General features: G+C 35.9%; 1 protein-coding gene across 19 annotated transcripts in view; it reads right to left on the bottom strand.

Moving 5' to 3' along the window:
• PPIP5K2 (diphosphoinositol pentakisphosphate kinase 2) overlaps positions 1 to 25,861 on the bottom strand; it is an 81,209-nt gene that overhangs the window by 33,323 nt on the left and 22,025 nt on the right. For 16 of the 19 annotated variants that reach the window (XM_082375241.1, XM_082375246.1, XM_082375242.1 and 13 more), the window contains exons 10-19: positions 25,664 to 25,765; positions 16,967 to 17,053; positions 16,291 to 16,370; positions 16,102 to 16,207; positions 15,287 to 15,372; positions 12,785 to 12,910; positions 12,525 to 12,646; positions 12,071 to 12,253; positions 6,844 to 6,985; positions 6,017 to 6,240 (exon numbers count right to left, since the gene is read on the bottom strand). In XM_082375241.1, the coding sequence (XP_082231367.1) occupies positions 6,017 to 6,240; positions 6,844 to 6,985; positions 12,071 to 12,253; positions 12,525 to 12,646; positions 12,785 to 12,910; positions 15,287 to 15,372; positions 16,102 to 16,207; positions 16,291 to 16,370; positions 16,967 to 17,053; positions 25,664 to 25,765 (1,258 nt within the window). Of the gene's footprint in view, positions 1 to 6,016; positions 6,241 to 6,843; positions 6,986 to 12,070; positions 12,254 to 12,524; positions 12,647 to 12,784; positions 12,911 to 15,286; positions 15,373 to 16,101; positions 16,212 to 16,290; positions 16,371 to 16,966; positions 17,054 to 25,663; positions 25,766 to 25,861 lie in introns of all 19 variants that reach the window. The other 3 variants (XM_082375239.1, XM_082375248.1, XM_082375250.1) reach the window with 2 other exon arrangements.

Below are 25,861 nucleotides of genomic sequence, written 5' to 3'. Positions count from 1 at the left end.
ATGAACTTGTATATCCAGTTCCATCCCTAGATTTGGGAAGTTCTCAGTTATTATTTCTTTAAATAAACTTTCTGTTCCCTTCCCCCTCTCTTCTCCTTCTGGGACAGCCAGCATCCTGATGTTGCCCTTCCAAATAGAATCAGACAGTTCTCAAAGAATTCCCTCATTGTTTTAGATCTTAATTCTCTCTCCTCTCCTACCTGTAGCACTTCCATAATTCTATCTTCAAGCTCACTAATTCTCTCTTCCATATAGTCTGCTCTATTTCCAATACTTTCTAATGCATTCTCCATCTTATTTCTTGAATTCTTCAGATCCAGAATTTCTGTTTGGTTTTTTTTTTTAATATCTTTATTGGAGTATAATTGCTTTACAATGGTATGTTAGGTTCTGCTTTATAACAAAGTGAATCAGCTATACATATTTTTAAGAGTTTTTTTGGTCTCTTTGGTAAAGTATTTCTTCTATTCACTCATTTTATTCCTGAGCTCACTGGACTACCTTTCTGAGTTTTCTTGAAGCTCGCTGAGTTTCTTCATATTAGCTTTTTTTTTTTTTTTTAAATGATAGCCATTTTGAATTCTCTACCAGTTAGTTTACAATATTCCAAGACTTTAAGTTCAGTTTCTGGGGAACTGTCATTTTCTCTTTGTGATACTGTGTTACTGTGGTTCTTTATGGTGTTTTATGTTCCTCTGCTGGCACATTTGAAGTGTGAAGAGTTTTCTTCTTTAAGTAAAGTGTTTTTTTAAACTTCGTTCTCACAATTCAACAGATTAGTATTTAGAGGCCTTTTTTCTCTTTTCCAGTAGGTTGCACTATAGCACAAGATTTTGGTTTTTCTTACGTGAGCTGCCTTTGGTCATATTTGAGAAATGACACTTTTGACAGTCCACCACACCTGCTAGAGTTGTTACCCGGTGTGCTCGTTGTTGCTATTGTGCCTCCAGGGTCATTGGTGCCTTGTTGTTGCTGGTGGTGCTGGTGTCATTGCCTAGGGCACTGGAAGAGGAGGCACCTCCACGGTGTTCAGGGTCTCAAAGGTTTTAGGCTCCACCATTACAAGGGGACCAATAAGGTGGGTGAGGGAGCCAGGGTCACAGGTACCCCTGCTGTGTCCAGGATTGTAGCATTCAAGGGCACTGCCACTACAGGCAGTTGCAGGGGGTAGTGAGAGCTACAGGGACCTCCCTGGCTGGGGTTGCAGGCCCCACTGTCACTAATGCCCGGTTCCTTGTGGCCATGGATGCCACTGAAGCTGAGAGTCTGGAATCGTGTGTGCCACCGCTCCTGGGTTCTCTGAGGCTGCAGGCTCAGCCAACTGTGGCTAGGAGTCTGGGATCACAGGTACCGCCTGTACTGTTCCCCTGGTTCCACCTCCTCTATATGTTTCAGTCCAGCCACTTTCAGGTATACAGATGTATGGAATTTTGTGGCATGCTGGTGTGTTGAGCAGAGGCACCTTTGTTGAGTTATGCATGTTTTACTGTTGTAGATTGAAGGGGAGAGACAAAGGGAGCATGTCACACCACCATGATGCTGATGTCACATTCCATTGTGATTATTTTTAAGTACCATTTTTTTTTTTTGGCCATGCCGTGCGGCTTGCAAGATCTTAGTTCCCCGACCAGTAATTGAACCCAGGCCCTTGTCAGTGAAAGCACAGAGTCCACACCACTGGACCGCCAGGGAATTCCCAATTTTTAAGTATCATTTGTAAATCAGGGCTATTTTCTGAGCACTGAGGCTAAAAAGTTGATTTTATCACAGCAAAAATACCTACCATAATTAAAACTATTAATTCTCAAAGTAACTAAAAAATCATGTTGATCATACTTAAGCTTACATATGATTAGAATTACATAATTCACACACCATAGCTATAAGAATTAATGCAATGTAAGAGTGAAAATTGATTTTTTGGAGACATAGCAGAACACATTTACATTTTTCCTGCAAAGATAGCAATACTCTATTAATCTAGTCAAAATATTACACTATTTGACTAAGTCATCAAGTCTCTAAGCTTGAAATATTCTTTGTCAAGTAAACGTGCAAATTTCTCATTTTTCCATTACAAATTACAGCTTTATTACAATTACTATAAATATGTTTACAATTTGAGTTATCTGTTCAGTGATTGATACCTAAATACCTAAATCTTGTCCATGGAGACTAAAGTAACAAAGCATAATATTTACTTAACTGAATTCAACAGTTCTTTAAAAAGGAAGAAATCCCAAGTTTCTGCCCTCTCCTCAATTTATAATCTTGGAACTTGAGGAAAGCATAATAAAAAGACCTTTGTTTTTAAAGTTATAAAATTATCAAAATTTAATTATGAATTGGACAAAACTAAGACTGATTCCTGGAAGCTTGGGCATAATATTGTCCAAAGAGCCCTAAGACTTCAAAGATAATTTATCCAAGATAAATAATTGGAGATGTCTTCAAATAAGTTCTCAGACTGTTGAGAAAATCTAACCTAATTGCATCATAAGAAAATTACTATAAGTGAGACTGAGAATAGTTGAGCATGACAGATAAGTTGAGTGATACAAATGATGTCTCAAATCTTTCCTTACCATCTCTAATCTTTAGTGTTTCTTCTAATTATAATGCTTTAAAAAAATTCATTATAAAAATTTAAGTTACAAGGAGATGGTGGAAATTTCTTCAGCTATATAACTAATGTACCTAAAATACAGACACTATGTAAGTAGGAAAAATTATCATCTAAAACTCATTAATACGTAAGTTTTCTTTTGAGCCCAACTCTTAGAAACAAACTTTTCATTCCCAATTCTAGAATGTTTAGTATACATAACTGAGAAAGAAGAGGCTTGAGATTAAATAAGCCATGTAACAACACAGACATGATTATGCTAATAAATCATTAGTGTATTTATTTAGCCACTGAGTAGGTGAAACATTCAGATATACTGAAAGCCTACCTTGAAAAATGCATATACCTACAATAAATATTTTAGAGGGTCACATATTTACAGCCTATCTGTTAAAAGTATACTTTGAAATAATCTTCATTGTAAGAATAAGTACAACTAAGATGCACTGAGCTTGGAATAATGTCAAAGCAATCCAAAACGATGAAAAATAATCAGTCTTATGTATGCTTCCAATGCAAACTAATTACATGCTTACCAGAATTAAGAGTAACCATTCTTTCTCAGATTTATTAGTACGTAAAATTTGAATGAATTCTCTATCTTGAATTTCATAACAAAGATGGATGTTGATTTAGTAACTTTACCGAACGAGTTATAATGAAATCAGTGTTAGTTCTATAATATCTATACCATGTAGCTAAAACCGAGATCTGCAGAATTTAGTGTGTTCATTTTGATGTTAATCTTAAAATATCTTATCTGTTATAAAAATACAACTTTTTATTGTGTAAAATAAAACCTCTTTTGCAGAATAAAACTTCTCTTCTATTTAGCAAATGAAAGATGTCAGAGACTAAGTCCTTGTTTTCTAAGTCTATGTTTCTTATAGTGAGGCCCAAAGACATATTCTTGCAGTATGAGATATTTTTATCCTCTTGTAAAGAGAATTTATTTTCAAATCACTGATTTATACAATATACTTAAACCTGTCTACATCATATATACTGACCAAACAAATAAATAGTTGTTCTTTCATGCTGAAAGAATAAGCTAAACTTTAACATGTACAGAAATACTTATAGGTAAGTTGTGCAGTCTGAATTCCCAGTTTTTCAAAGTCTCTAGTTTTTCCTGGATATTCTGTGAATATTAGGAAAAGGACACTGAAGTATAGTTTTTTTTTTTTTTTTTTGCTGTGCTGGGTCTTCATTGCAGTGCATGCATTTCTCATTGTGGTGGCCTCCCTTGTGGAGCACGGGCTCTAGGCATGCCGGCTTCAGTAGTTGCAGAACGCAGGCTCAGTAGTTGTGGCTTGCAGGCCCCAGAGCACGCGGGCTTCAGTAGTTGCGGCTCATGGGCTCTAGAGCACGTGGGCTTCAGTAGTTGTGGTGCGCAGGCTCACTAGTTGCAGCTCGCGGGCTCTAGAGCACAGGCTCAGTAGTTGTGGCACATGAGCTTAGTTGCTTCTCAGCATGTAGGATCTTCCCGGACCAGGGATCAAACTCATGTCCCCTGCATTGGCAGGCGGATTCTTAACCACTGTGCCACCAGGGAAGTCCTGAAGTATAGTTTTAATTGTAGTAGATTTACAGTATTGTGTTGGTTTCAAATGTACAGCAAAGTGATTCAGTTATATATTGGGTTGGCCAAAAGGTTCGTCCGGGTTTTTCTAGAACATAAAAACCGAACGAACTTTTTGGCCAATCCAATATTTTCTCAGATAATTTTCCATTATAGGTTATTACAAGATACTGAATATAGTGCCCTGTGCTATACAGTAAATCCTTGTTGCTTATCTATTTTATGTATAGCAGTGTGTATCCCATACTCTTTATCATCCCCCCTCTCCCTTTCCCCTTTGGTAACCGTAAGTTTGTTTTCTATGTCTATGAGTCTGTTTCCACTTTTTAATATAGATTCATTTGTACTATTTTTTAGATTCCACATACAAGTGATATCATATAATATATGTCTTCCTCTGACTTAATTCAGTTAGTACGATGCTCTCTAGGTCCATCCATGTTGCTGCAAATGGCAATATTTTGTTTTTATGGCTGAGTAATATTCCATGGTGTGTGTGTATGTATATGTGTGTGTGTGTATATATATGTATATGTGTGTAGATATATATATATACGTATATATACATACACATACCACATCTTCTTAAACCAATCATCCATTGATGGGCACTTCAGTTGTTTCCATGTCTTGGCTATTGTAAACAGTGTTGCTATGAACACTGGAATGCATGTATCTTTCTGAATTAAGAGTTTTTATCTTTTCTGGATATATGGGAGTGGGATTGCTGGATCATAAAATAGTTCTATCTTTAGTTATTAAGGAACCTTCCCACTGTTTTCTATATATGAGTATCTTTAAGTGAGGCTACTTTCATATACAATCTTTACACTTTTCATGTACAGTGACCCTTGAACAACGTGGAGGTTAGGAGCACCAACCCTGCACACCATTGAAAATTCGAGAATAACTGATTTGTGGTTCTGCATCCATGGCAGATTCAACTGTGGATATGTGGATCGTGCAGTACTGTAGTATTTACTATTGTAAAAAATCTGCATATAAGTGGACCCATTACAGTTCAAACCCACATTGTTCAAAAATCAACTGTATTTCATTTTTCCTGCTTTTTAACTTTGGTTCACAGTTGGAATGTGTGATTTACTCCAATCTCCCTTTTACAATGTCCAAATGATCTTTTAGTAATTGAGTTGAAAAAAGTTCTCCAAAGGGCATCTGCAACTGTTTTCTTCTAACACATCTCTTATTTCAACTTGTCTTGTCACCTGTCTCTTTATTATCATCTGATTCTCTGTTTAATTACATTTCAGTTATCTGAATTTTGGTTACACCTCTATTTTTACTCTCCTATAATGAAAAGGCCCCCCTTCCACCTCTACCACACCCCACAAATAACTACTTACATCCTGGCCTCTAAATATTATTTTCAAAATACTTCCACATAAAGTAAAAAAAACTTCCAAAATTTATATAGGTACACAACTACCTTTTTCTCCCACTTTGCACACATTCCCATAGCACAGAGCTGGTAGGTGCACAATAAATGCCCAATAAATACTTAAGTGATTTATCCCATCCTATTTTCAGTTGTCTTGTTTGTTGTTAGCATATTATTATTAAGAGTATCAATTCTTAAATTTTAAAAAGTCACTACAAACTATTAAAAAAATCAAACAATGATTTAATATAACAAAAAGTTTAAAATATAAATTCATAATTAGTTACTTTCCTTTTTAAAATTATAGGTTTACTGGGACACAAAAACCAACTATCTTTTATCCACTGATAGACATTTTGAAAGTATCTATATAACAGTACAAGAAAATTGATATGTAGGAATTACTTACCTGAGGGATAACAATATCTGCTAATGCCTTTGAAAGCCTATATAATTCCATTGTGTTTTCTAATTTCAAGGAACCATTATGCTGGACATCATATTTTATACAGTCATATATGTCAGGGATTTTACTAATATCATATCTTCCATTCTTTGTTTTAAAGTCTTTCTCCAACTTGGACCATCTACGTAGCATGAGCTCTAAGGTCTCACTATGATAAAGTTGAATATCTAAAACAACATAACAGTTTTAGTATATTAAACTTAAAAATCAGTTAAAGAATATATATTAAAAATTGGTAGTTAGAAACTTCTTAAATATCAAAGGTAAAATTGTTAACAAGCTAGGAAATGTTATCATAAGCATATACTATTAGCAACTATATATTTTGTAGACTTGAATAAAGGTATAAATACATGGGTTAGGAACTGGTTTTATAGAAGACCTTCCATATGTTACATACGTTAGTTGCCCAAGTTATTAACTAAGCTAATCTCAGAGCCAGAGCACTGATCACCTTCCTGTTGCTTGCTCCTTCTTATTATGCTGCCTATTTGCTGCTGAACTGTACAGTAATGCTACACAATTAACCAAATAAAAATGTTTTATTATCCCTTTCATGCTACCACAGATAAAAGCAATTATAACTTCACTATTATTTTTTTGCTGGATATATATTAACTCAAATTATACCTAGACATACCTATCTAATGCTAGATATAGCATTAAAGGCTTGATTTTTTTATGATTGGCGCATCTTATTTAAAAATGTTTATAGCAACTAGATAGTGCTTTTTATTTGTTTTCTAATCTAAGGAAAACAAAATATTTACCTGATGATTTGGGATCTTCCATTCGATGTCTGATTTGAGAAGTCAAACTTTGTATCAAGAAATACACTTTGTCACAGGTCTTCACAGGATTTTTAATTAAATGCATTGATTTGATAAGAGAAATGCTTCCAGATGGCGTAAGCTACAAATGAATAGAGTATATATTTTTACATCTGGTTATGCTCAATTGGCCAAGAGAACAATATACAAAATTTCCCAGTAGCTGGAGAATAACTTCAAACTACAAATTAAGATGACCCCCAAAATACAGAAATAAGATCAAGGAGGAAATTAAAACCTCAAAATTTCATGTTAAAAAAATCCTAAACCTTAGCTAACATTAGATTATCCACAGGGAAAATCTAATAGAAGTACTCTAACTTACAAGGAGATTTTATTCTAACATTTTGCAGACATTTTGCTGATTCACTTGGTATTTGCAAATATGGTTTAACCATTTGACATATATTGACATGTAATAACCTTGAGACTATTATTTTCATCTCTTTTTCCAGATGAGGTACTTAACAGAGGTTAAAGCACCTTCCCTAAGAGCAAACCACTAGTATGCAAAGAGTGAGATAAAAAAGCAGGTCATCTGGCTAAAAAGCTGTGCTCTTAACCACCATGTAAATGCCTTTGTGATGAGATTTTTTGCAAGTCAACAAAAGCCATTAAGGACAAATAGTTTCAATTTTCACTGTTGAAACTTCGCTTGGCAAGTAATTTAACCCCATCAAATAAGTTTGTATAAATATAAAAATGTAAAGTGGAATTCCACTTCTTGTTATGGTGAACTAGGTAGTTTAGGCCAATCTAACCACTGAAGATTAGTAAAAATCCTGGGCAAAGAACTTCTATACTTCTGCTTTAAGGTATCTGAGAGATAAGATATTAAGAATTATGGAAACCAAACTCATAGGTCAGAGATCCAGAGAGTGATACTGGCTTTTAAGGCTCTTTTTGCATTGGAGACATTTGTTGATTCTGAATAGACAGCAGAGAAGAAGAGTAGAGCTTTAATATCCTTTTAGGTTAAGGGGACAAAAGTGAAGTCCAGGATTTTCAAAGGTGAGACTCTGGTAAACTCTGCATTTAGGGTTCAAAAAGGGGTAAACTGGAGTCTGCATTTTTAACAAGACCCCAGATGATTCTTAGTAAAGTAAGTTTGAAAAACACTTTAGTTCTAGAGTCCTTGCTTTGTCCAGGAAGAGGATAAAAGCATGATGTAAACATTCAATTTGCAGATGTCACAGAAGCCTATTGTTATCTCTTGGGTAGTGACAAAACAAACAGTAAAATCAAATATAATTTTCAAACTACCAGGGAAATAAATAAATAAAAAGTACCAATTCCAATGAAGCAAGAAAGGAGAGAAAAATAAAAATAGGCAGTATAAATATAAAGCACTTAAAAGGATAATAGATTCATATACAAATTTCAGTAATTTATAATATAAATGAAATAATTGTCCTAAACAAAGATTTTCATGACAAATTTTTTAAAAATCTATATGCAGATTTTAAGAGATACATCTAAAAGTATAGTTGCAGAAAGACTGAAAGTTAAAAGATAAAAAAGATACTGTACAAACACCAAGTAAAAGAAAAAACAACTGTTGTAGCTATATTAATCTCAGACAAAGTAAATTTTGAGGCAAAAATACTGACTGAAATATTCCAATTCTTAATTTGTATGCATTTAATAGCATGACATCAAAACATGTAAAGCAAGGCTTAAGAGATTACAAAGACAAGAAAAATCCACAATTATAGTGGGAAATTTTAACACACAACAGTAAAGAAAGAAAAAACAGACCAAAAAAAAATCAGCAAGAATTTTTGTTTTTACCAAAATGATACAAAGTTAGAAATAACAAAAATATAACTTAAGGGCTTCCCTGGTGGCGCAGTGGTTGAGAATCTGCCTGCTAATGCAGGGGACACGGGTTCGAGCCCTGGTCTGGGAGGATCTCACATGCCGTGGAGCTACTAGGCCCGTGAGCCACAACTGCTGAGCCTGCGCGTCTGGAGCCTGTGCTCCACAACAAGAGAGGCCACGATGGTGAGAGGCCCGCGCACCGCGATGAAGAGTGGCCCCCGCTCGCCACAACTAGAGAAAGCCCTTGCACAGAAACGAAGACCCAACACAGCCAAAAATAAATAAATTAATTAATTAATTAAAAAAAAATATATATATATATATATAACTTAAAAATGCATAGGTTTGGAAATTTTAAAAGTACACTTCTAAATAACGTTATGATCAAAGAAATCACTAAGGAAATTAGAAAATGTCCCACATGGCATAAACCTCAATTTATGAACAGTCAAAACAGTGCATAAAGGGAAATTTATGGCCTAGAGTGTGTATTTTACAAAAGATTGAACATTCATGAGTTAATAAGCATCCATCTAGTGACATTAGTTTTTAAGAATTAGAAAAAGAGCAAAATAAAACTACAGAAGTAGAAGGAATAAAATATTAAACAATAAAAATTAATAAAATAGAAAATAAGTGCATAATTTAGTGAACCAACAAATCTGAAAGACAGTTCTTTTAAAGGACTAATAAAGCTGATCAACTATGGCAAAACTGATCAAGGAAAAAAAAGGGGGGGGAAGACTGTACAATGTTACGAAACAAAAAGGAATATCTCTACTGATCTTGCAGACATTACAAACAACTTAAGAGGACTGTATACACAAATTTCTAGAAGAATGTAACTTAATACAGACACAAGACATAATAAATGGAAACTACTAAATTATGCTGGTAACCACAATTACAAGCTTTCCCATAAAGAAAATGCCCATGGGATTTACCAGTAAATTTTACCAAACATTTACTGAAACATATATACATGAATTATTCCCCCCAAACAGGACTCTCTAACTAATTTTATGAGAACAGCATAATCTTGATATTGAAAGCAGACAAAGACAACAAGAATAAAAAAGTAAAGGTCAGTATGACTCATGAACACAGATGTAAAACTCCTAACCAAAAATATTAGTAAACCCAAACCAGTGATATATATATATTTTTTTTAAATGAGCTTATTCTAGGAACAAAGGTAGCCTCTCCCCCAAATCATATGATGTTTAACAGGTAAGAAAATATAAAATTTAAAAACTTGTCATGATAAAACCTATTAAGAAAACAGGAGTAGAATGGATTTTCCTTATTTTGAAAAAGAGTAGCTTTAGAAAAATCTACAGAGACCATACTTAATGGACAGTGTTAAAAAGATTTCCCTTTGAGAATATGAATAAAAACAGAAAAGCCACTTCTATTTACTATCACTTTGATGGTACTAGCTGTTAAAGTAAAGCAAGAAAAAGAATTAAAAACATAAGAACTGGAAAGGAAGACAAAAACCTGGGGATATGCTTTGAAAAGATTTTTTTAAATCTATAGATAAATTACTAAGTTAATATATAAGTTCAATAAAGTTGACACATATAAAGTCAATATTAAAAAAACTATTTGTACATAGCAGCAACAGACAGTAACCTTTTTAGAGGGAGCGTTTACAAGTACACAAAATTTTTTTTTAAAGATGTAAGTTTTCACAAACTATAGATCTAATGCAATCTAAATCAATAGTCCAACAGGATTTTGGGCCAGGTTATTTTAAAATTTATACGGAAATACAAGAAAAGCCAAGAAGAACTTGAAGAAGGATCTATGTGAGATTTGGGAGATCTTATTCAATGGCCCAAGAGTCAACAAAAGAATACGTTCTAGAAACAGAGAACCCACATATGATAAAGCTGGCACTACAGAGTAGTGGGGAAAGGATGGTCTTTTCAGTATGTGGTGTTGAGACACCTGGATGTACATATGGTTGGGGGGAAAACATCAATTTTGACATCCTTATCCAATAGCACACACAAAAGTCAATTTTAGCTAGGTTGTAGATAAATGTGCAGGGAAAAACAGTAAAGTTTATAGAAGATCATATATGGGAATATCTTATGACCCCACATTAGAAAAAGGTATTATAAATAATGCATTAAAATGCACTGAACATAAAGGAAAAAATTGACCTTGAAATACATGGGAGATAAGAATTTCTGCTTATCAAAGGAAATCATTAAGGCTCAGAATAGGTGGTAGTATTTAGAACACATAACAAAGAGCTCATATCCAAAATAAACAAAGAAATTCTACTATTCAATAAGAAAAACACAGGCAACTAGTAGAAAAAAAGGACAAGACTTGAAGAGCAGGCCTTATGAAAGAAGATACCTAAATGGTCAACGAATATTAAAACCACAATGAGGTACTACTATACATCTACCTTCAGAATAGGCAAAATTGAATGGTCTGAAAATACCAAGAATAGAGACTATGTAGAGCAATAACAATTTCCATGGACTTCTGGTGGGAGTATAAATTGCTTCAGTGACTTTGGAAAACAGTTTGACATCTACTAATATCGAAATATTAGCACACTGTGGGGCACAACACTTCCACTCCTAGAATACACCGAAGAGAAACATATGCTCATATACACTAGGAGGCATATATGGATATTCACGGCAGTATTAGCATAACAGCCCCAAACTATAACAATATTAGAAAGCATATATAAATTGGCATATACTCATAAAATAGAATATGGATCAACAAACTAGGCCAAACATGACCTGTGATAGCCTGTGAGCTAATAAATGGTTTTTACATTTTTAAAAGGTGGTTTAAAAAAGAAGAGAATATGCAACAAGCAACTATATGTGATCTACAAAGCCTGAAATATTTACTATCTGGTCTTTTACAGAAAAAGTTTGCCAACCTCTGAAAACAATACTACACAGAAATGAAAATTAATTCTGAAAATTCTCAAAACTATGGATGAATTTCACAAACATAATATTGAGAAAAAGAAGCCAGACATAAAAGAAAACATTCTATTACATGAAGCTTAAAAAATACCCCAAACTGAGACTATGGTAGGTACAGATACATACTTAGCCAAATAAGCATTCTGGGGATAAGACTATAAAAAGTTAGGATAGTGATTATTTCTAGCAGATAGGGAAGGGGCTGCAACTAGGAAGGGACACACAGAGGCTAGAGTTGTTCCAACGTTCTGTATCTCTGTAGTGATTATACAACTCTTTGCTTTATAATATGATAAGCTCTAAGTTTACATTTTATGCACTTTTCTATGTGTATGTGCATGTAATATTTGACAATGTAAGAGTTTGGTAAGACCCACCTTTTCATAATCTTCAGCAGTAAAATCTCTGTCTTTCTGAAGTATTTCATGAAGTCTTGCTTTCACACGTTGCTGACAACTGCTCAAAGAGTCACTATCACTATCCAAAAGGCCATTCATGTTTGCACTTTTCACCATCTGAACAAGAATGGGTGTAAGTTCTCCTTCTAGAGCTAACAGCCCCTAAATACATAAAATAAAGCCAAAACAGATTAAGAATTAGTATGCAAAATAGAAGGTATCTTAATAATTATCTTGTTACATGCTGAATTTCACAAGGTATAAGCTTACTATTTACAATAAACTTTATTAATAATGCAATTTGTCATTGCCATTTCAGGGCTTTAGATAGAAGTTTCAAATTTAGAATATTAAAATAATACCTTAGTAAAAATCTTTTAAAATGCTATATTAGATGAAAATTCTAATAATTCTAAAAAACATTTATTTATACCTTTGCAAAAGCAGCTGCAGTCATCTGGACTCGTCCTTCATCAGAGGCGTATATTTTAAGGTCATGTCGGTAGGTACTATGTAATCTAAGTAAACCACAACCAGGAAATCCTGCATAATCTCCTGAAAATAAATCCTCAAATCACTTAAGCTATATTTTTATCTCACTGTATTTTTATAAATATTTAATAACATCTCAAAATTAGGATTTGAAAATATGATGTATGAATTTAACTGAATTAAAGAAACTCCAAGATTTACCTTGACCTCCAGGATACATACACCTGAAAGCTCTTCCAAGTTCTTCAGCCTGGACCCTGCCTGCAGGGGTTAGTTCTCCTCCCCATTTTAGAACCAGAAGTAAGGATGGCTCTTCTCTTCGGCTGTCTAAGATACATGTGAATGAATAAAGCAATTGTCAAGTTTTTTTCTTCTAAACAGACATATTTCAAGATTAATTTTTTCTTTGTGTCTATTCTGCAGTGGAATATGGCCCTTATGTAAATTATTTTGTTCCTTAAACATACCTATCTTGTAGGCTGTTGCTTCTGCTAGGAATACCCCTTGCTCCACCTGTTAAAATCTTACTAAAATTTCAAAATCTCTCCCACACTCTAGAAAGAAGCCTCCTTCCCAGTTCTCTAAAAGGAAACTTCTCCCTTCCCTGCCCTCAGTGGTATGAGAGCAACGGTATTTGCCCAATGTATTTAGTTGTACTACATATACTAGATTAAGAGCTCCTTGATGACAGGATTCAGATCTTGGCTTTATATTAAGAGCCTCCTGCAGTGCTGTCACATAAAAGTTAATGTTATCTGAAGTGAAGAAGATATACACATTTTTATGATTAGTAATCAGTGATTTGCATAACTTTCAAGAAGATGTGAGATGACAGAGCTTAATATTTATTATAATTTAAACTTATGGGTGACATATACAATAAAATATAGCCAAGAACAGCTTTTTAAATTTGGAGTTGTAGAATATGTATGTTCCAGACCAAAGTATTTTCTCAGATATAGGGGAGGTCTGAGTTTCTATATTTAATTTTGACTTGCTCTTTATCACGTCCTAAGATCTGTGTTGGATTACAGAAACAAAGGTCATTTAAAAATTAGCACTATAAGCACTAAAGAATTTGATGATTCATTAAAAGTGATAGAAAATCACCCTTTCCCCTGGGGCTAGTTAGTAGTTGTATGTGCTTTACCATGCAAGCCAACATTCATTTATAGAAAGGTAATTAATTGACTTGTTAATTATAGTTGTTTATGGATTTTTTTGATATAAACATCAAAATATAGAAAATTAATCTGTGTTGCTATTAATCACAAGGTGTGACAAGAGCAATATATCAAATTTTAGAATATATAAAGATCAACATAATCAAATTTGTTTGCATTTAAAATAATCATTACTTCAATTTTTGCTACTACAAATAATGCCACTGTGAATATCCCTATAGAACAATCTTTCCCTCAATATCTGATTACCCCCTTAGGATAGATTCTTATAAGTAGAATTAAGGTCAAAGCATATGAAAAATTTCTGAAGTGTTTTTTTTTTCCCCAGCCGCGCTGCGTAATATGCCAGATCTTAGTTCCCTGACCAGGGCTCGAAACCGTGTCCCCTGCAGTGGAAGAGTGGAGGCTTAACCACTGGACTGCCAGGGAAGTCCCCTGAAATTTTGATATATATTGCCAAATTACTTTTCAAAGAATTATGTCAAAGCTTCCCTGGTGGCACAGTGGTTAAGAATCTGCCTGCCAATGCAGGGGACATGGGTTGGAGCCCTGGTCCGGGAAGATCCCACATGCCACAGAGCAACCAAGCCCGTGTGCCACAACTACAGAGCCTGAGCTCTAGAGCCCACGAGCCACAACTACTGAGCCCACGAGCCACAACTACTGAAGCCCGCACACCTAGAGCCCGTGCTCCGCAACAAAAGAATCCACCGCAGTAAGAAGCCGGCGCACCGCAAAGAAGAGTAGCCCGCACTCGCCACATCTAGAGAAAGCCCACGCACAGCAACGAAGACCCAATGCAGCCAAAAATAAAATAAATAAAACAAAGTAAAAAAAAAAAAAAAAAAAGAGTTATGTCAATTTACAATCCTACCAGTAAACTGAAATCCTGTCACATTGTACTCTCATCAGCATTCTTTATTATCATTTGAAAAAGAACAAAATAAGAAAACACTTTGCCAGTGTGACAGGCAAGACTGATTATTATTATTATCATTATTGTATTGGGCATCTCCATTTCTCCATAAAATGGCTTCAAAACCCCTGCCCATTTTTCTTTTGAAAAGTAAATGAACTTTTGTGCTCACTGCTCTTAGGAGACTAATTTTAAATGCTTATTCTGATTTATTGGGTGGAGAAAAATATCTATTTTAGAAATATGGTGATTACATATTTTTTTAAACAGTCTTTTCATACTTACGTTTTCTTCCTGTATACCCTGTATGGGATAGGGACCCATTAAATAACATTTAGTTATAAATAAATAAGCTTTCAGAAGAGTAAAAGAGAAGTCCTAAGCAGTTTTCAAAATAATAAAAGGTATCCTTTACCTAAAGGATAAAAAGTAAAACATCTTTTATTTAAAGGATAGAAGGCATAGTTAACACAACTCCATGTTATTTTTCCTCTGTTCAGCAGGCCAACCCCTAAACTATTAGACAGAAGATTACAAAGGTAATCAACAACGAGTAGTAAGTCGTGTGTAAATAAAACACAATAGGCATTAATAGTGACATACCTTCTTCTTCACTAGATGTCTTAGGACAACCATGAGGGAGATAGGTTAATTGGACCTTACGATTTATTCCAGAAAAATGGCCATACCTGAAAAATAAAGTGGCAAACAGAACAGACAATATTCAATAAGCATGCAATGCAATCTCCTAAAGAAAAACTAAAATCCACCTAGACAAAAACTAAATCTTACATATTAATGCTTCCTATTTGTAATTACCTTGCTGAATTCTTCAAAATATCCTAGCACAAAATCTGTATCCTAGGTAATTATTCTAACCACATTAAAAATAAAAATACAATAAAAATTTCTCTTTAAAAGTTGGAGAATTTTGAATAGATGCCAAAGTATATAAACATACAAAAACATAAATGTATGTGTCTTTAAAAAAGTAAAAGAAATAACGATTTTAAGTGGTCAAAGAAATAAAGCTTATAAGAGGAATATTGGTGGTACCAATTTCACTTGATTAAAACATAGTTCAAAATTATTTTTCACTTAAACAGCACTGAATCTGTGGTTAACTTAGCAATGTGGCCTTCATCCTAAGTAGTACTTCATACAAGATCTAAATGTGATGCCCTCTTTTGATCTTCTCATCAAAACTAAAACTAAAACAGAACCCTCAATACAACAATCTCTTTTCTCACTGATGAAAATAAAATTCTTGTTAGACGTCCACTAATTTCTCCTCAGATACAGTGATAAAGAGAAAAAAGTTCAAACTGTGAAGGAAATTAACGTGAAAAGTCACACATATTAAAAAAAAAAGCACTATAAGTAGTTACCAAAATTATGTGTTTCAAAAAGATACTTACATCTCTAACACGGTCTTAAGTTGTTCAAGTTTAGACTTGTTTTCTTCAATTTCGGAATCATTATTTTGTCCCAACTCTATAAGAAGTTGTCGTGCAATATCCAGCACTTCCTGTAAAATAAATAAAGAATTGAATTTTTATGTAACTTTGCGATTAGCAATTTAAAACCCAACAAGAAATCAGATGCACTTGCCTGTAATTGTTTTGGTTTTTTGAGCTTTAATTTCCCAGATTTATATCCATCACACTTTTCAAAAAGATCAAAGAATCTTATAAGAAAGACAGAGCACTGTTAGGCATTTGCAACAATATTACCTCTATAAACTAAAACAAATAATTACAATAAATGATAGATATGGGACTAAAACAATAATTAATAATAGATATGGGACTTGGGGTCTATGGACTTCACTGTGTGCCCTCTTTCACTATATGATGTTGCTCCTCTACTTTGACTGATAAAACTTAGTATTTTCCTAAACCGTATCAAACTAATAATCACTAGATTAACTGAAAAGAAGTAACAAACTTTCATTCTACTAATTTTCATCTAGAAGGCTGAGAAGTTAATGATTCTCAGAAAGCAATGTAAGAGAATAACACAAGACTGAATATTTACAACAATAAATAAAAGCTAGGTCAGGATGATGACCATATATGGATATTGCCACAGTAATTTTCAGATGCTAAAATACACAATTTAAAATGGATTTTGTTGGATTTTATTTTTTTCCAGTGGTTTAAATATTAATGGCCAAGTAGTGGTAAACAGTTTTTCTATATGAGTATTAATCAAAATAACTAAGCACCTATCAGAAATCTTAACTTATCTCTGAAAGGTTAAATTATTCCGCTTTAAACATACTTTTGATGCCTCACTTCCATTTTCATTTTTTGTTTTGGTGTTCGGTCTCCATGACGAATGACAGCTATGACACATCTAAGTTCCATCCTAAAATTAAAAAAATAACGTTCAACTTTCTGACAAAGATTTGTGTTATATAATTCAGACTAATACATCTAATTATTTATTTAGAACCATCTTTTACCACTTTAAGATATTCTCCATGAAGCATAGTGCTTGTAACAACTAGTCTTAATTTTATCAAATCAAATCCTAAAAAGAATTTAAGAGGCTGAAGGGGGAGTAATATTAAGCTACACAATACCTGCTTCTTCTCTTGAGATGACTATGCTAACTCTGGGATAAAAGTAAATGGAGGGGAGACCTTCAAGATGGTGGAAGGGTAAGACATGGAGATGACCTTCCTCCCCACAAACACATCAGAAATAAATCTACACGTGGAACAACTCCTACACAACACCTACTGAACGCTGGCAGAAGGCCTCAGACCTCCCAAAAGGCAAGAAACTCCCCACGTACCTGGGTAGGGCAAAAGAAAAAAGAAAAAACAGAGACAAAAGAATAGGGACAGGACATGCACCAGTGGGAGGGAGCTGTGAAGGAGGAAAGTTTTCCACACACTGGGAAGCCCCTTCGCGGGCGAAGACTGTGGGTGGCGGAGGGGGGAAGCTTCAGAGCCACGGAGGAGAGCGCAGCCACAGGGGTGCAGAGGGCAAAGCGAAGAGATTCCCGCACAAAGGATTGGTGCCGACCAGCACTCACCAGCCCGAGAGGCTTGTCTGTTCACCCGCCGGGGCGGGCGGGGGCTGGGAGCTGAGGCTCAGGCTTTGGAGGTCAGATCCCAGGGAGAGGACTGGGGTTGGCTGCGTGAACACAGCCCGAAGGGGGCTAGTGCGCCACAGCTAGCTGGAAGTGAGTCAGGGAAAAAGCCTGGACCTGCCTAAGAGGCAACACACTATTTCTTGCCTCTTTGTTTCACGGTGTGCGAGGAGAGGGAATTAAGATTGCCGCTTCAAGGAGCTCCAGAGATGGGCGCAAGCCGTGGCTATCAGCGCAGACCCCAGAGACGGGCATGAAATGCTAAGGCTGCTGCTGCAGCCACCAAGAAGTCTGTGTGCAAGCACAGGTCACTATCCACACCTCCCCTCCCGGAGCCTGTGCAGCCTGCCATTGCCAGGGTTCCGTGACCCAGGGACAACTTCCCCGGGAGAACACAAGGCATTCCTCAGGCCACTGCAACATCACGCTGGCCTCTGCCACCGCGGGCTCACCCCACGTTCCGTACGCTTCCCCCCCCCCAGCCTGAGTGAGCCAGAGCCCCCTAATCAGCTGCTCCTTTAACCCCGTCCTGTCTGAGCGAAGAACAGACACCCTCAGGCGATGCAGAGGAGGGGCCAAATCCAAAGCTGAACCCCAGGAGCTGTGCGAACAAAGAAGAGAAAGGGAAATCTCTCCCGGCAGCCTCAGGAGCAGCAGATTAAATCTCCACAATCAACTTGATGTACGCTGCATCTCTGGAATACCTGAAGAGACAACGAATCATCCCAAATTGAGGCAGTGGACTTTGGGAGCACCGATATATATATATATATTTCCTTTTCTCTTTTTGTGACTGTGTATGCTTCTGTGTGTAATTCTGTCTGTATAGCTTTGTTTTTACCATTTGTCCTAGGATTCTGTCTGCCCATTTTTTTTTAATATACTTTTTAGCACTTCTTATCATTAGTGGATTTGTTTTATGGTTTCCTTGCTCTCTTCTTTCTTTTTTCTATTATTTAAATTTTTTTTATTTTTAATAATTATTTTTTATTTTAATAACTATTTTATTTTATTTATTTATTTTTCCCCCTTTTATTCAGAGCTGTGTGGATGACATGATTTTGGTGCTCCGGCCGCGTGTCAGGACTGTGCCTCTGAGGTGGGAGAGCGGAGTTCAGGACATTGGTCCATCAGGGACCTCCCAGGTCCACGTAATGTCAAACGGCAAAAATCTCCCAGAGATCTCCAACTCAACGCCAAGACCCAGCTCCATTCAATGACCAGCAAACTACAGTGCTGGACACCCTATGCCAAACAACTAGCAAGACAGGAACACAACCCCACCCACTAGCAGAAAGGCTGCCTAAACTCATAATAGGTAACAGACACCCAAAAACACACCACCGGACACAGACCTGCCCACCAGAAAGACAAGATCCAGCCTCATCCACCAGAACATAGGCACTAGTCCCCTCCACCAGGAAGCCTACACAACCCACTGAACCTACCTTAGCCACTGGAGGCAGACACCAAAAAAAACGGGAACTACGAACCTGCAGCCTGAGAAAAGGAGACCCCAAACACAGTAAGTGAAGCAAAATGAGAAGACAGAGAAACACACAGCAGATGGAAGGAGCAAGGTAAAAACCCACCAGACCAAACAAATGAGGAGTAAATAGGCAGTCTACCTGAAAAAGAATTCAGAGTAAGCATAGTAAAGATGGTCCAAAATCCTGGATACAGAATGGAGAAAATACAAGAAATGTTTAACAAGGACCTAGAAGACCTAAAAAGCAAACAAACAATGATGAAAAACACAATAAATGAAATTAAAAATTCTCTAGAAGTAATCAATAGCAGAATAACTGCAGCAGAAAAACGGGTAAGTGACCTGGAAGATAAAATAGTGGAAATAACTACTGCAGAGCAGAAGAAAGAAAAAAGAATGAGAAGAATTGAGGACAGTCTCAGAGACCTCTGGAACAACATTAAATGCACCAACATGCGAATTATAGGGATCCCAGAAGAAGAAGAGAAAAAGAAAGGGACTGAGAAAATATGTGAAGAGATTATAGTTGAAAACTTCCCCAATATGAGAAAGGAAATAGTTAATCAAGTCCAGGAAGCGCAGAGTCCCATACAGGATAAATCCAAGGAGAAACACGCCAAGACACATATTAATCAAACTATCAAAAATAAAATACAAAGAAAAAATATTAAAAGCAGCAAGGGAAAAACAACAAATAACACACAAGGGAATCCCCATAAGGTTAGAGCTGATCTTTCAGCAGAAACTCTGCAAGCCAGAAGGAGGTGGCAGGACATATTTAAAGTGATGAAAGGAGAAAGCCTACAATCAAGATTACTCTACCCAGCAAGGATCTCATTCAGATTTGATGGAGAAATTAAAACTTTTACAGACAAGCAAAAGCTAAGAGAATGCAGCACCACCAAACCAGCTCTACAACAAATGCTAAAGGAACTTGTCTATGCAGGAAACACAAGAGAAGGAAAAGACCTACAATAACAAACCCCAAACAATTAAGAAAATGGTAATAGAAACATGCATATTGATAATTACCTTAAATGTAAATGGATTAAATGCTCCCACCAAAAGACACAGACTGGCTGAATGGATACAAAAACAAGACCCGTACATATGCTGTCTACAAGAGACCCACTTCAGACCTAGGGACACATACAGACTGAAAGTGAGGGGATGGAAAAAGGTATTCCATGCAAATGGAAATCAAAAGAAAGCTAGAGTAGCAATGCTCATATCAGACAAAATAGACTTTAAAATAAAGACTATTACAAGAGACAAAGAAGGGCACTACATAACGATCAAGGGATCAATCAAAGAAAAAGATATAACAATTGTAAACATTTATGCACCCAACATAGGAGCAACCTCAATACATAAGGCAAATGCTAACAGCCATAAAAGGGGAAATCGCCAGTAACACAATCATAACAGGGGACTTTAACACCCCACTTTCATCAATGGACAGATCTTCCAAAATGAAAATAAATAAGGAAACACAAGCTTTAAATGATACATTAAACAAGATGGACTTAATTGATATTTATAGGACATTCCAAACAAAAACAACAGAATACACTTTCTTCTCAAGTGCTCATGGAACATTCTCCAGGATAGATCATATCTTGGGTCACCAATCAAGCCTTGGTAAATTTAAGAAAATTGAAATCGTATCAAGTATCTTTTCCGACCACAAAGCTATGAGACTAGATATCAATTACAGGAAAAAAATCTGTAAAAATACAAACATATGGAGGCTAAACAATACACTACTTAATAACCAAGAGTTCACTGAAGAAATCAAAGAGGAAATCAAAAAACACCTAGAAACAAATGGCAATGAAAACACGACGACCCAAAACCTATGGAATGCAGCAAAAGCAGTTCTAAGAGGGAAGTTTATAGCAATACAATCTTACCTTAAGAAACAAGAAACATCTCAAACAAACAACCTAACCTTACACCTAAAGCAATTAGAGGAAGAAGAACAAAAAAACCCCAAAGTTGGCAGAAGGAAAGAAATCATAAAGATCAGATCAGAAATAAATAAAAAAGATATGAAGGAAACAATAGCAAAGATCAATAAAACAAAAAGCTCGTTCTTTGAGAAGATAAACAAAATTGATAAACCGTTAGCCAGACTCATCAAGAAAAAAGGGAGGGCTTCCCTGGTGGTGCAGTGGTTGAGAATCTGCCTGCGAATGCAGAGGACACGGGTTCGAGCCCTGGTCTGGGAAGATCCCACATGCCTCGGAGCGACTGGGCCCGTGAGCCACAACTACTGAGCCTGCGCGTCTGGAGCCTGTGCTCCGCAACAAGAGAGGCCGCGATACTGAGAGGCCCGCGCACCGCGATGAAGAGTAGCCCCCGCTTGCCGCAACTAGAGAAAGCCCTAGCACAGAAACGAAGACCCAACATAGCAACCAATCAATCAATTAAATAAATAAATCTTTAAAAAAAAAAAAAAAAAAGAAAAAGAAAAAAGGGAGAAGACTCAAATCAATAGAATTAGAAATGAAAAAGGAGAAGTAACCACTGACACTGCAGAAATACAAAGGATCATGAGAGATTACTACAAGCACCTATATGCCAATAAAATGGACAACCACAAAGAAACGGACAAATTCTTAGAAAAGTACAGCCTTCCAAGACTAAACCAGAAAGAAACAGAAAATATAAACAGACCAATCACAAGCACTGAAATTGAGACTGTAATTAAAAGTCTTCCAACAAACAAAAGCCCAGGACCAGATGGCTTCACAGGTGAATTTTATCAAACACTTAGAGGAGAGCTAACCCCTATCCTTCTCAAACTCTTCCAAAATATAGCAGAGGGAGGAACACTCCCAAACTCATTCTACGAGGCCACCATCACCCTGATACCAAACCAAAGGTGTCACAAAGAAAGAAAACTACAGGCCAATATCACTGATGAATATACATGCAGAAATCCTCAACAAAATACTAGCAAACAGAATCCAACAGCATATTAAAAGGATCGTACACTATGATCAAGTGGGGTTTATCCCAGGAATGCAAGGATTCTTCAATACATGCAAATCAATCAATGCGATACACCATATTAACAAACGGAAGAATAAAAACCATATGATCATCACAATAGATGCAGAAAAAGCTTTCGACAAAATTCAACACCCATTTATGATAAAAAACCTCCAGAAAGTAGGCACAGAGGGAACTTACCTCAACATAATCAAGGCCATATATGACAAACCCGCAGCCAACACCGTCCTCAATGGTGAAAAACTGAAACCATTTCCACTAAGATCAGGAACAAGACACGGTTGCCCACTCTCACCACTATTATTCAACATCGTTCTGGAAGTTTTAGCCACAGCAATCAGAGAAGAAAAAGAAATAAAAGGAATCCAGATCGGAAAAGAAGAAGTAAAGCTGTCACAGTTTGCAGATGACATACTATACATAGAGAATCCTAAAGATGCTACCAGAAAACTACTAGAGCTAGTCAATGAATTTGGTAGAGTAGCAGGACACAAAATAAATGCGCAGAAATCTCTTGCATTCCTATACACTTATGATGAAAAATCTGAAAGAGAAATTAAGGAAACACTCCCATTTACCAGTGTAACAAAAAGAATAAAATACCTAGGAATAAACCTACCTAAGGAGACAAAAGACCTGTATGCAGAAAATTATAAGACACTGATGAAAGAAATTAAAGATGATCCAAACAGATCGAGAGATATACCATGTTCTTGGATTGGAAGAATCAACATTGTGAAAATGACTATACTACCCAAAGCAATCTACAGATTCAATGCAATCCCTATCAAATTACCAATGGCATTTTTCACAGAACTAGAACAAAAAATTTCACAATTTGTATGGAAACACAGAAGACCCCAAATAGCCAAAGCAGTCTTGAGAAAGAAAAGTGGAGCTAGAGGAATCAGGCTCCCTGACTTCAGACTATACTACAAAGCTACATTAATCAACACAGTGTGGTACTTGCACAAAAACAGAAATATAGATCAATGGAACAGGACAGAAAGCTCAGAGATAAACCCACGCACATATGGTCACCTTATTTTTGATAAAGGAGGCAAGAATATACAATGGAGAAAAGACAACCTCTTCAATAAGTGGAGCTGGGAAAACTGGACAGCTACATGTAGAAGAATCAAATTAGAACACTCCCTAACACCATACACAAAAATAAACTCAAAATGGATTAACGACCTAAATGTAAGGCCAGACACTATAAAACTCTTAGAGGAAAACATAGGCAGAGCACTCTATGACATAAATCACAGCAAGATCCTTATTGACCCACCTTCTACATAAATGGAAATAAAAACAAAAATAAACAAATGGTATCTAATGAAACTTAAAAGCTTTTGCACAGCAAAGGAAACCATAAACAAGATGAAAAGACAACCCTCAGAATGGGAGAAAATATTTGCAAATGAAGCAACTGACAAAGGATTAATCTCCAAAATTTATAAGCAGCTCATGCAGCTCAATATCAAAAAAACAAACAACCTAATCCAAAGATGGGCATAAGACCTAAACAGACATTTCTCCAAAAAAGATATACAGATTGCCAACAAACACATGAATGGATGCTCAACATCAGTAATCATTAGAAAAATGCAAATCAAAACTATAATGAGGTATCACCTCACACCGGTCAGAATGGCCATTATCAAAATATCTACAAACAATAAATGCTGCAGACAGTATGGAGAAAAGGGAACCCTCTTGCACTGTTGGTTGGAATGTAAATTGATATACCCACTATGGAGAATAGTATGGAGGTTCCTTAAAAAACTAAAAATAGAACTACCATACGACCCAGCAATCCCACTACTGGGCATATACCCTGAGAAAACCATAATTCAAAAAGGGTCATGTACCACAATGTTCACTGCAGCTCTATTTACAATAGCCAGGACATGGAAGCAACCTATGTGTCCATCGACAGATGAATGGATAAAGAAGATGTGGCACATATATACAATGGAATATTACTCAGGCATAAAAGGAAATGAAATTGAGTTATTTGTAGTGAGGTGGATGGACCTAGAGTCTGTCATACAGAGTGAAGTAAGTCAGAAACAGAAAAACAAATACCGTATGCTAACACATATACATGAAATCTAAGAAAAAAAATGGTTATGAAGAACCTAGGGGCAGGACGGGAATAAAAACGCAGACCTACTAGAGAATGGACTTGAGGACACAGGGAGGGGGAAGGGTAAGCTGGGACAAAGTGAGAGAGTGGCATGGACATATATACACTACCAAATGTAAAATCGATAGCTAGTGGGAAGCAGCCGCATAGCACAGGGAGATCAGCTCGGTGCTTTGTGACCACCTAGAGGGGTGGGGTAGAGAGGGTGGGAGGGAGGGAGACGCAAGAGGGAAGAGATATGGGGATATATGCATATGTATAGTTGATTCACTTTGTTATAAAGCAGAAACTAACACACCATAGCAAAGCAATTATACTCCAATAAAGATGTTAAAATAAATAAATAAATAAAATAAATATTAAAAAAAAAAAAAGTAAATGGACTGTAATCCCGTAACTTCCTTAATTATCTGCCCTGTAGCATAGATCACTATAGACTGATATTTCATTAAATCAAACAAAATAAAGCTGCTATATTTATTTTGCGCATGTAAGAAGAAAAATATTTCAAACTCAAGTTACTGGAAGATAAAACTGTCTTAGCAAGAATGGTAGGGTATAATTTAACATTTGCCAAACTGTGAGACACAGAACACAACTCTATAGAATAAGTTACCCAAAAACATGTTTTGTGTTAAATAAGTTTGGAAATATTGGTTTAAAAACAAAATTAAGTATTTTTGTCCTCCTCTCCGCCCCAATCAGGACTCCTAAGAATATTTAATACGCTAACATAAAGCTCTAAGCTGGGAATATGAAGCATTTGGTCAACTCACTTGAGTGACAGGTGAATTTCAAGCAGTAACTTTCACTAGAATTTATGAAACACTTTGGCAATGTTGGTCTAATTAATTTACTTCAAGATATAACTGTATATTTTTCCTTTATATGCTGAGAGCACCAAAGTTGTATGACCACTGACCACGAACCTTTAGGGAACACATCTGCTGGCACCTCCTTTATTCTTATGGCTTAATTCAATAGTTCCCTAATTATCTAAGCATTTTTCAGGATTTTATTTGTAACAACAGAAAAGATCTTTAGTCTAAATAGCCTCATGTAAAAGCATATAATCTATTTCTCCATCTGCAAAGTCAATCATATGAAAACATACACAGTAGAGTGTCTAATAATTATTCAGAAATGTAATCTTCACTGTAATAGCACAAACCAATGGGGAAAACCCAAGGAGTTTCTAAATGAAAATACTTAAACTTACATAGTTCCAGATGTAGTTGGTACAATCGGGATATCTTCAGCTTCTAAGGGTATCGACCAGGGGATATGAAACTGTGGAGCAAGCTCTCGCATTACAATATTCCTTCAAGACAAAAAGAAAAGAAAAATTAAACTAGTTCATTTTAAGACAAACCTGGGTATTTAATGACAAATAACTGAGTATTATAGGAGTTAAAGT

Source organism: Balaenoptera borealis (genome assembly GCF_965194805.1).
Source record: "Balaenoptera borealis genome assembly, chromosome: 2".
Taxonomy (NCBI): domain Eukaryota; kingdom Metazoa; phylum Chordata; class Mammalia; order Artiodactyla; family Balaenopteridae; genus Balaenoptera; species Balaenoptera borealis.
Note: the sequence above shows the minus strand (reverse complement) of the source record. Positions and strands in the feature narration are given on the sequence as shown.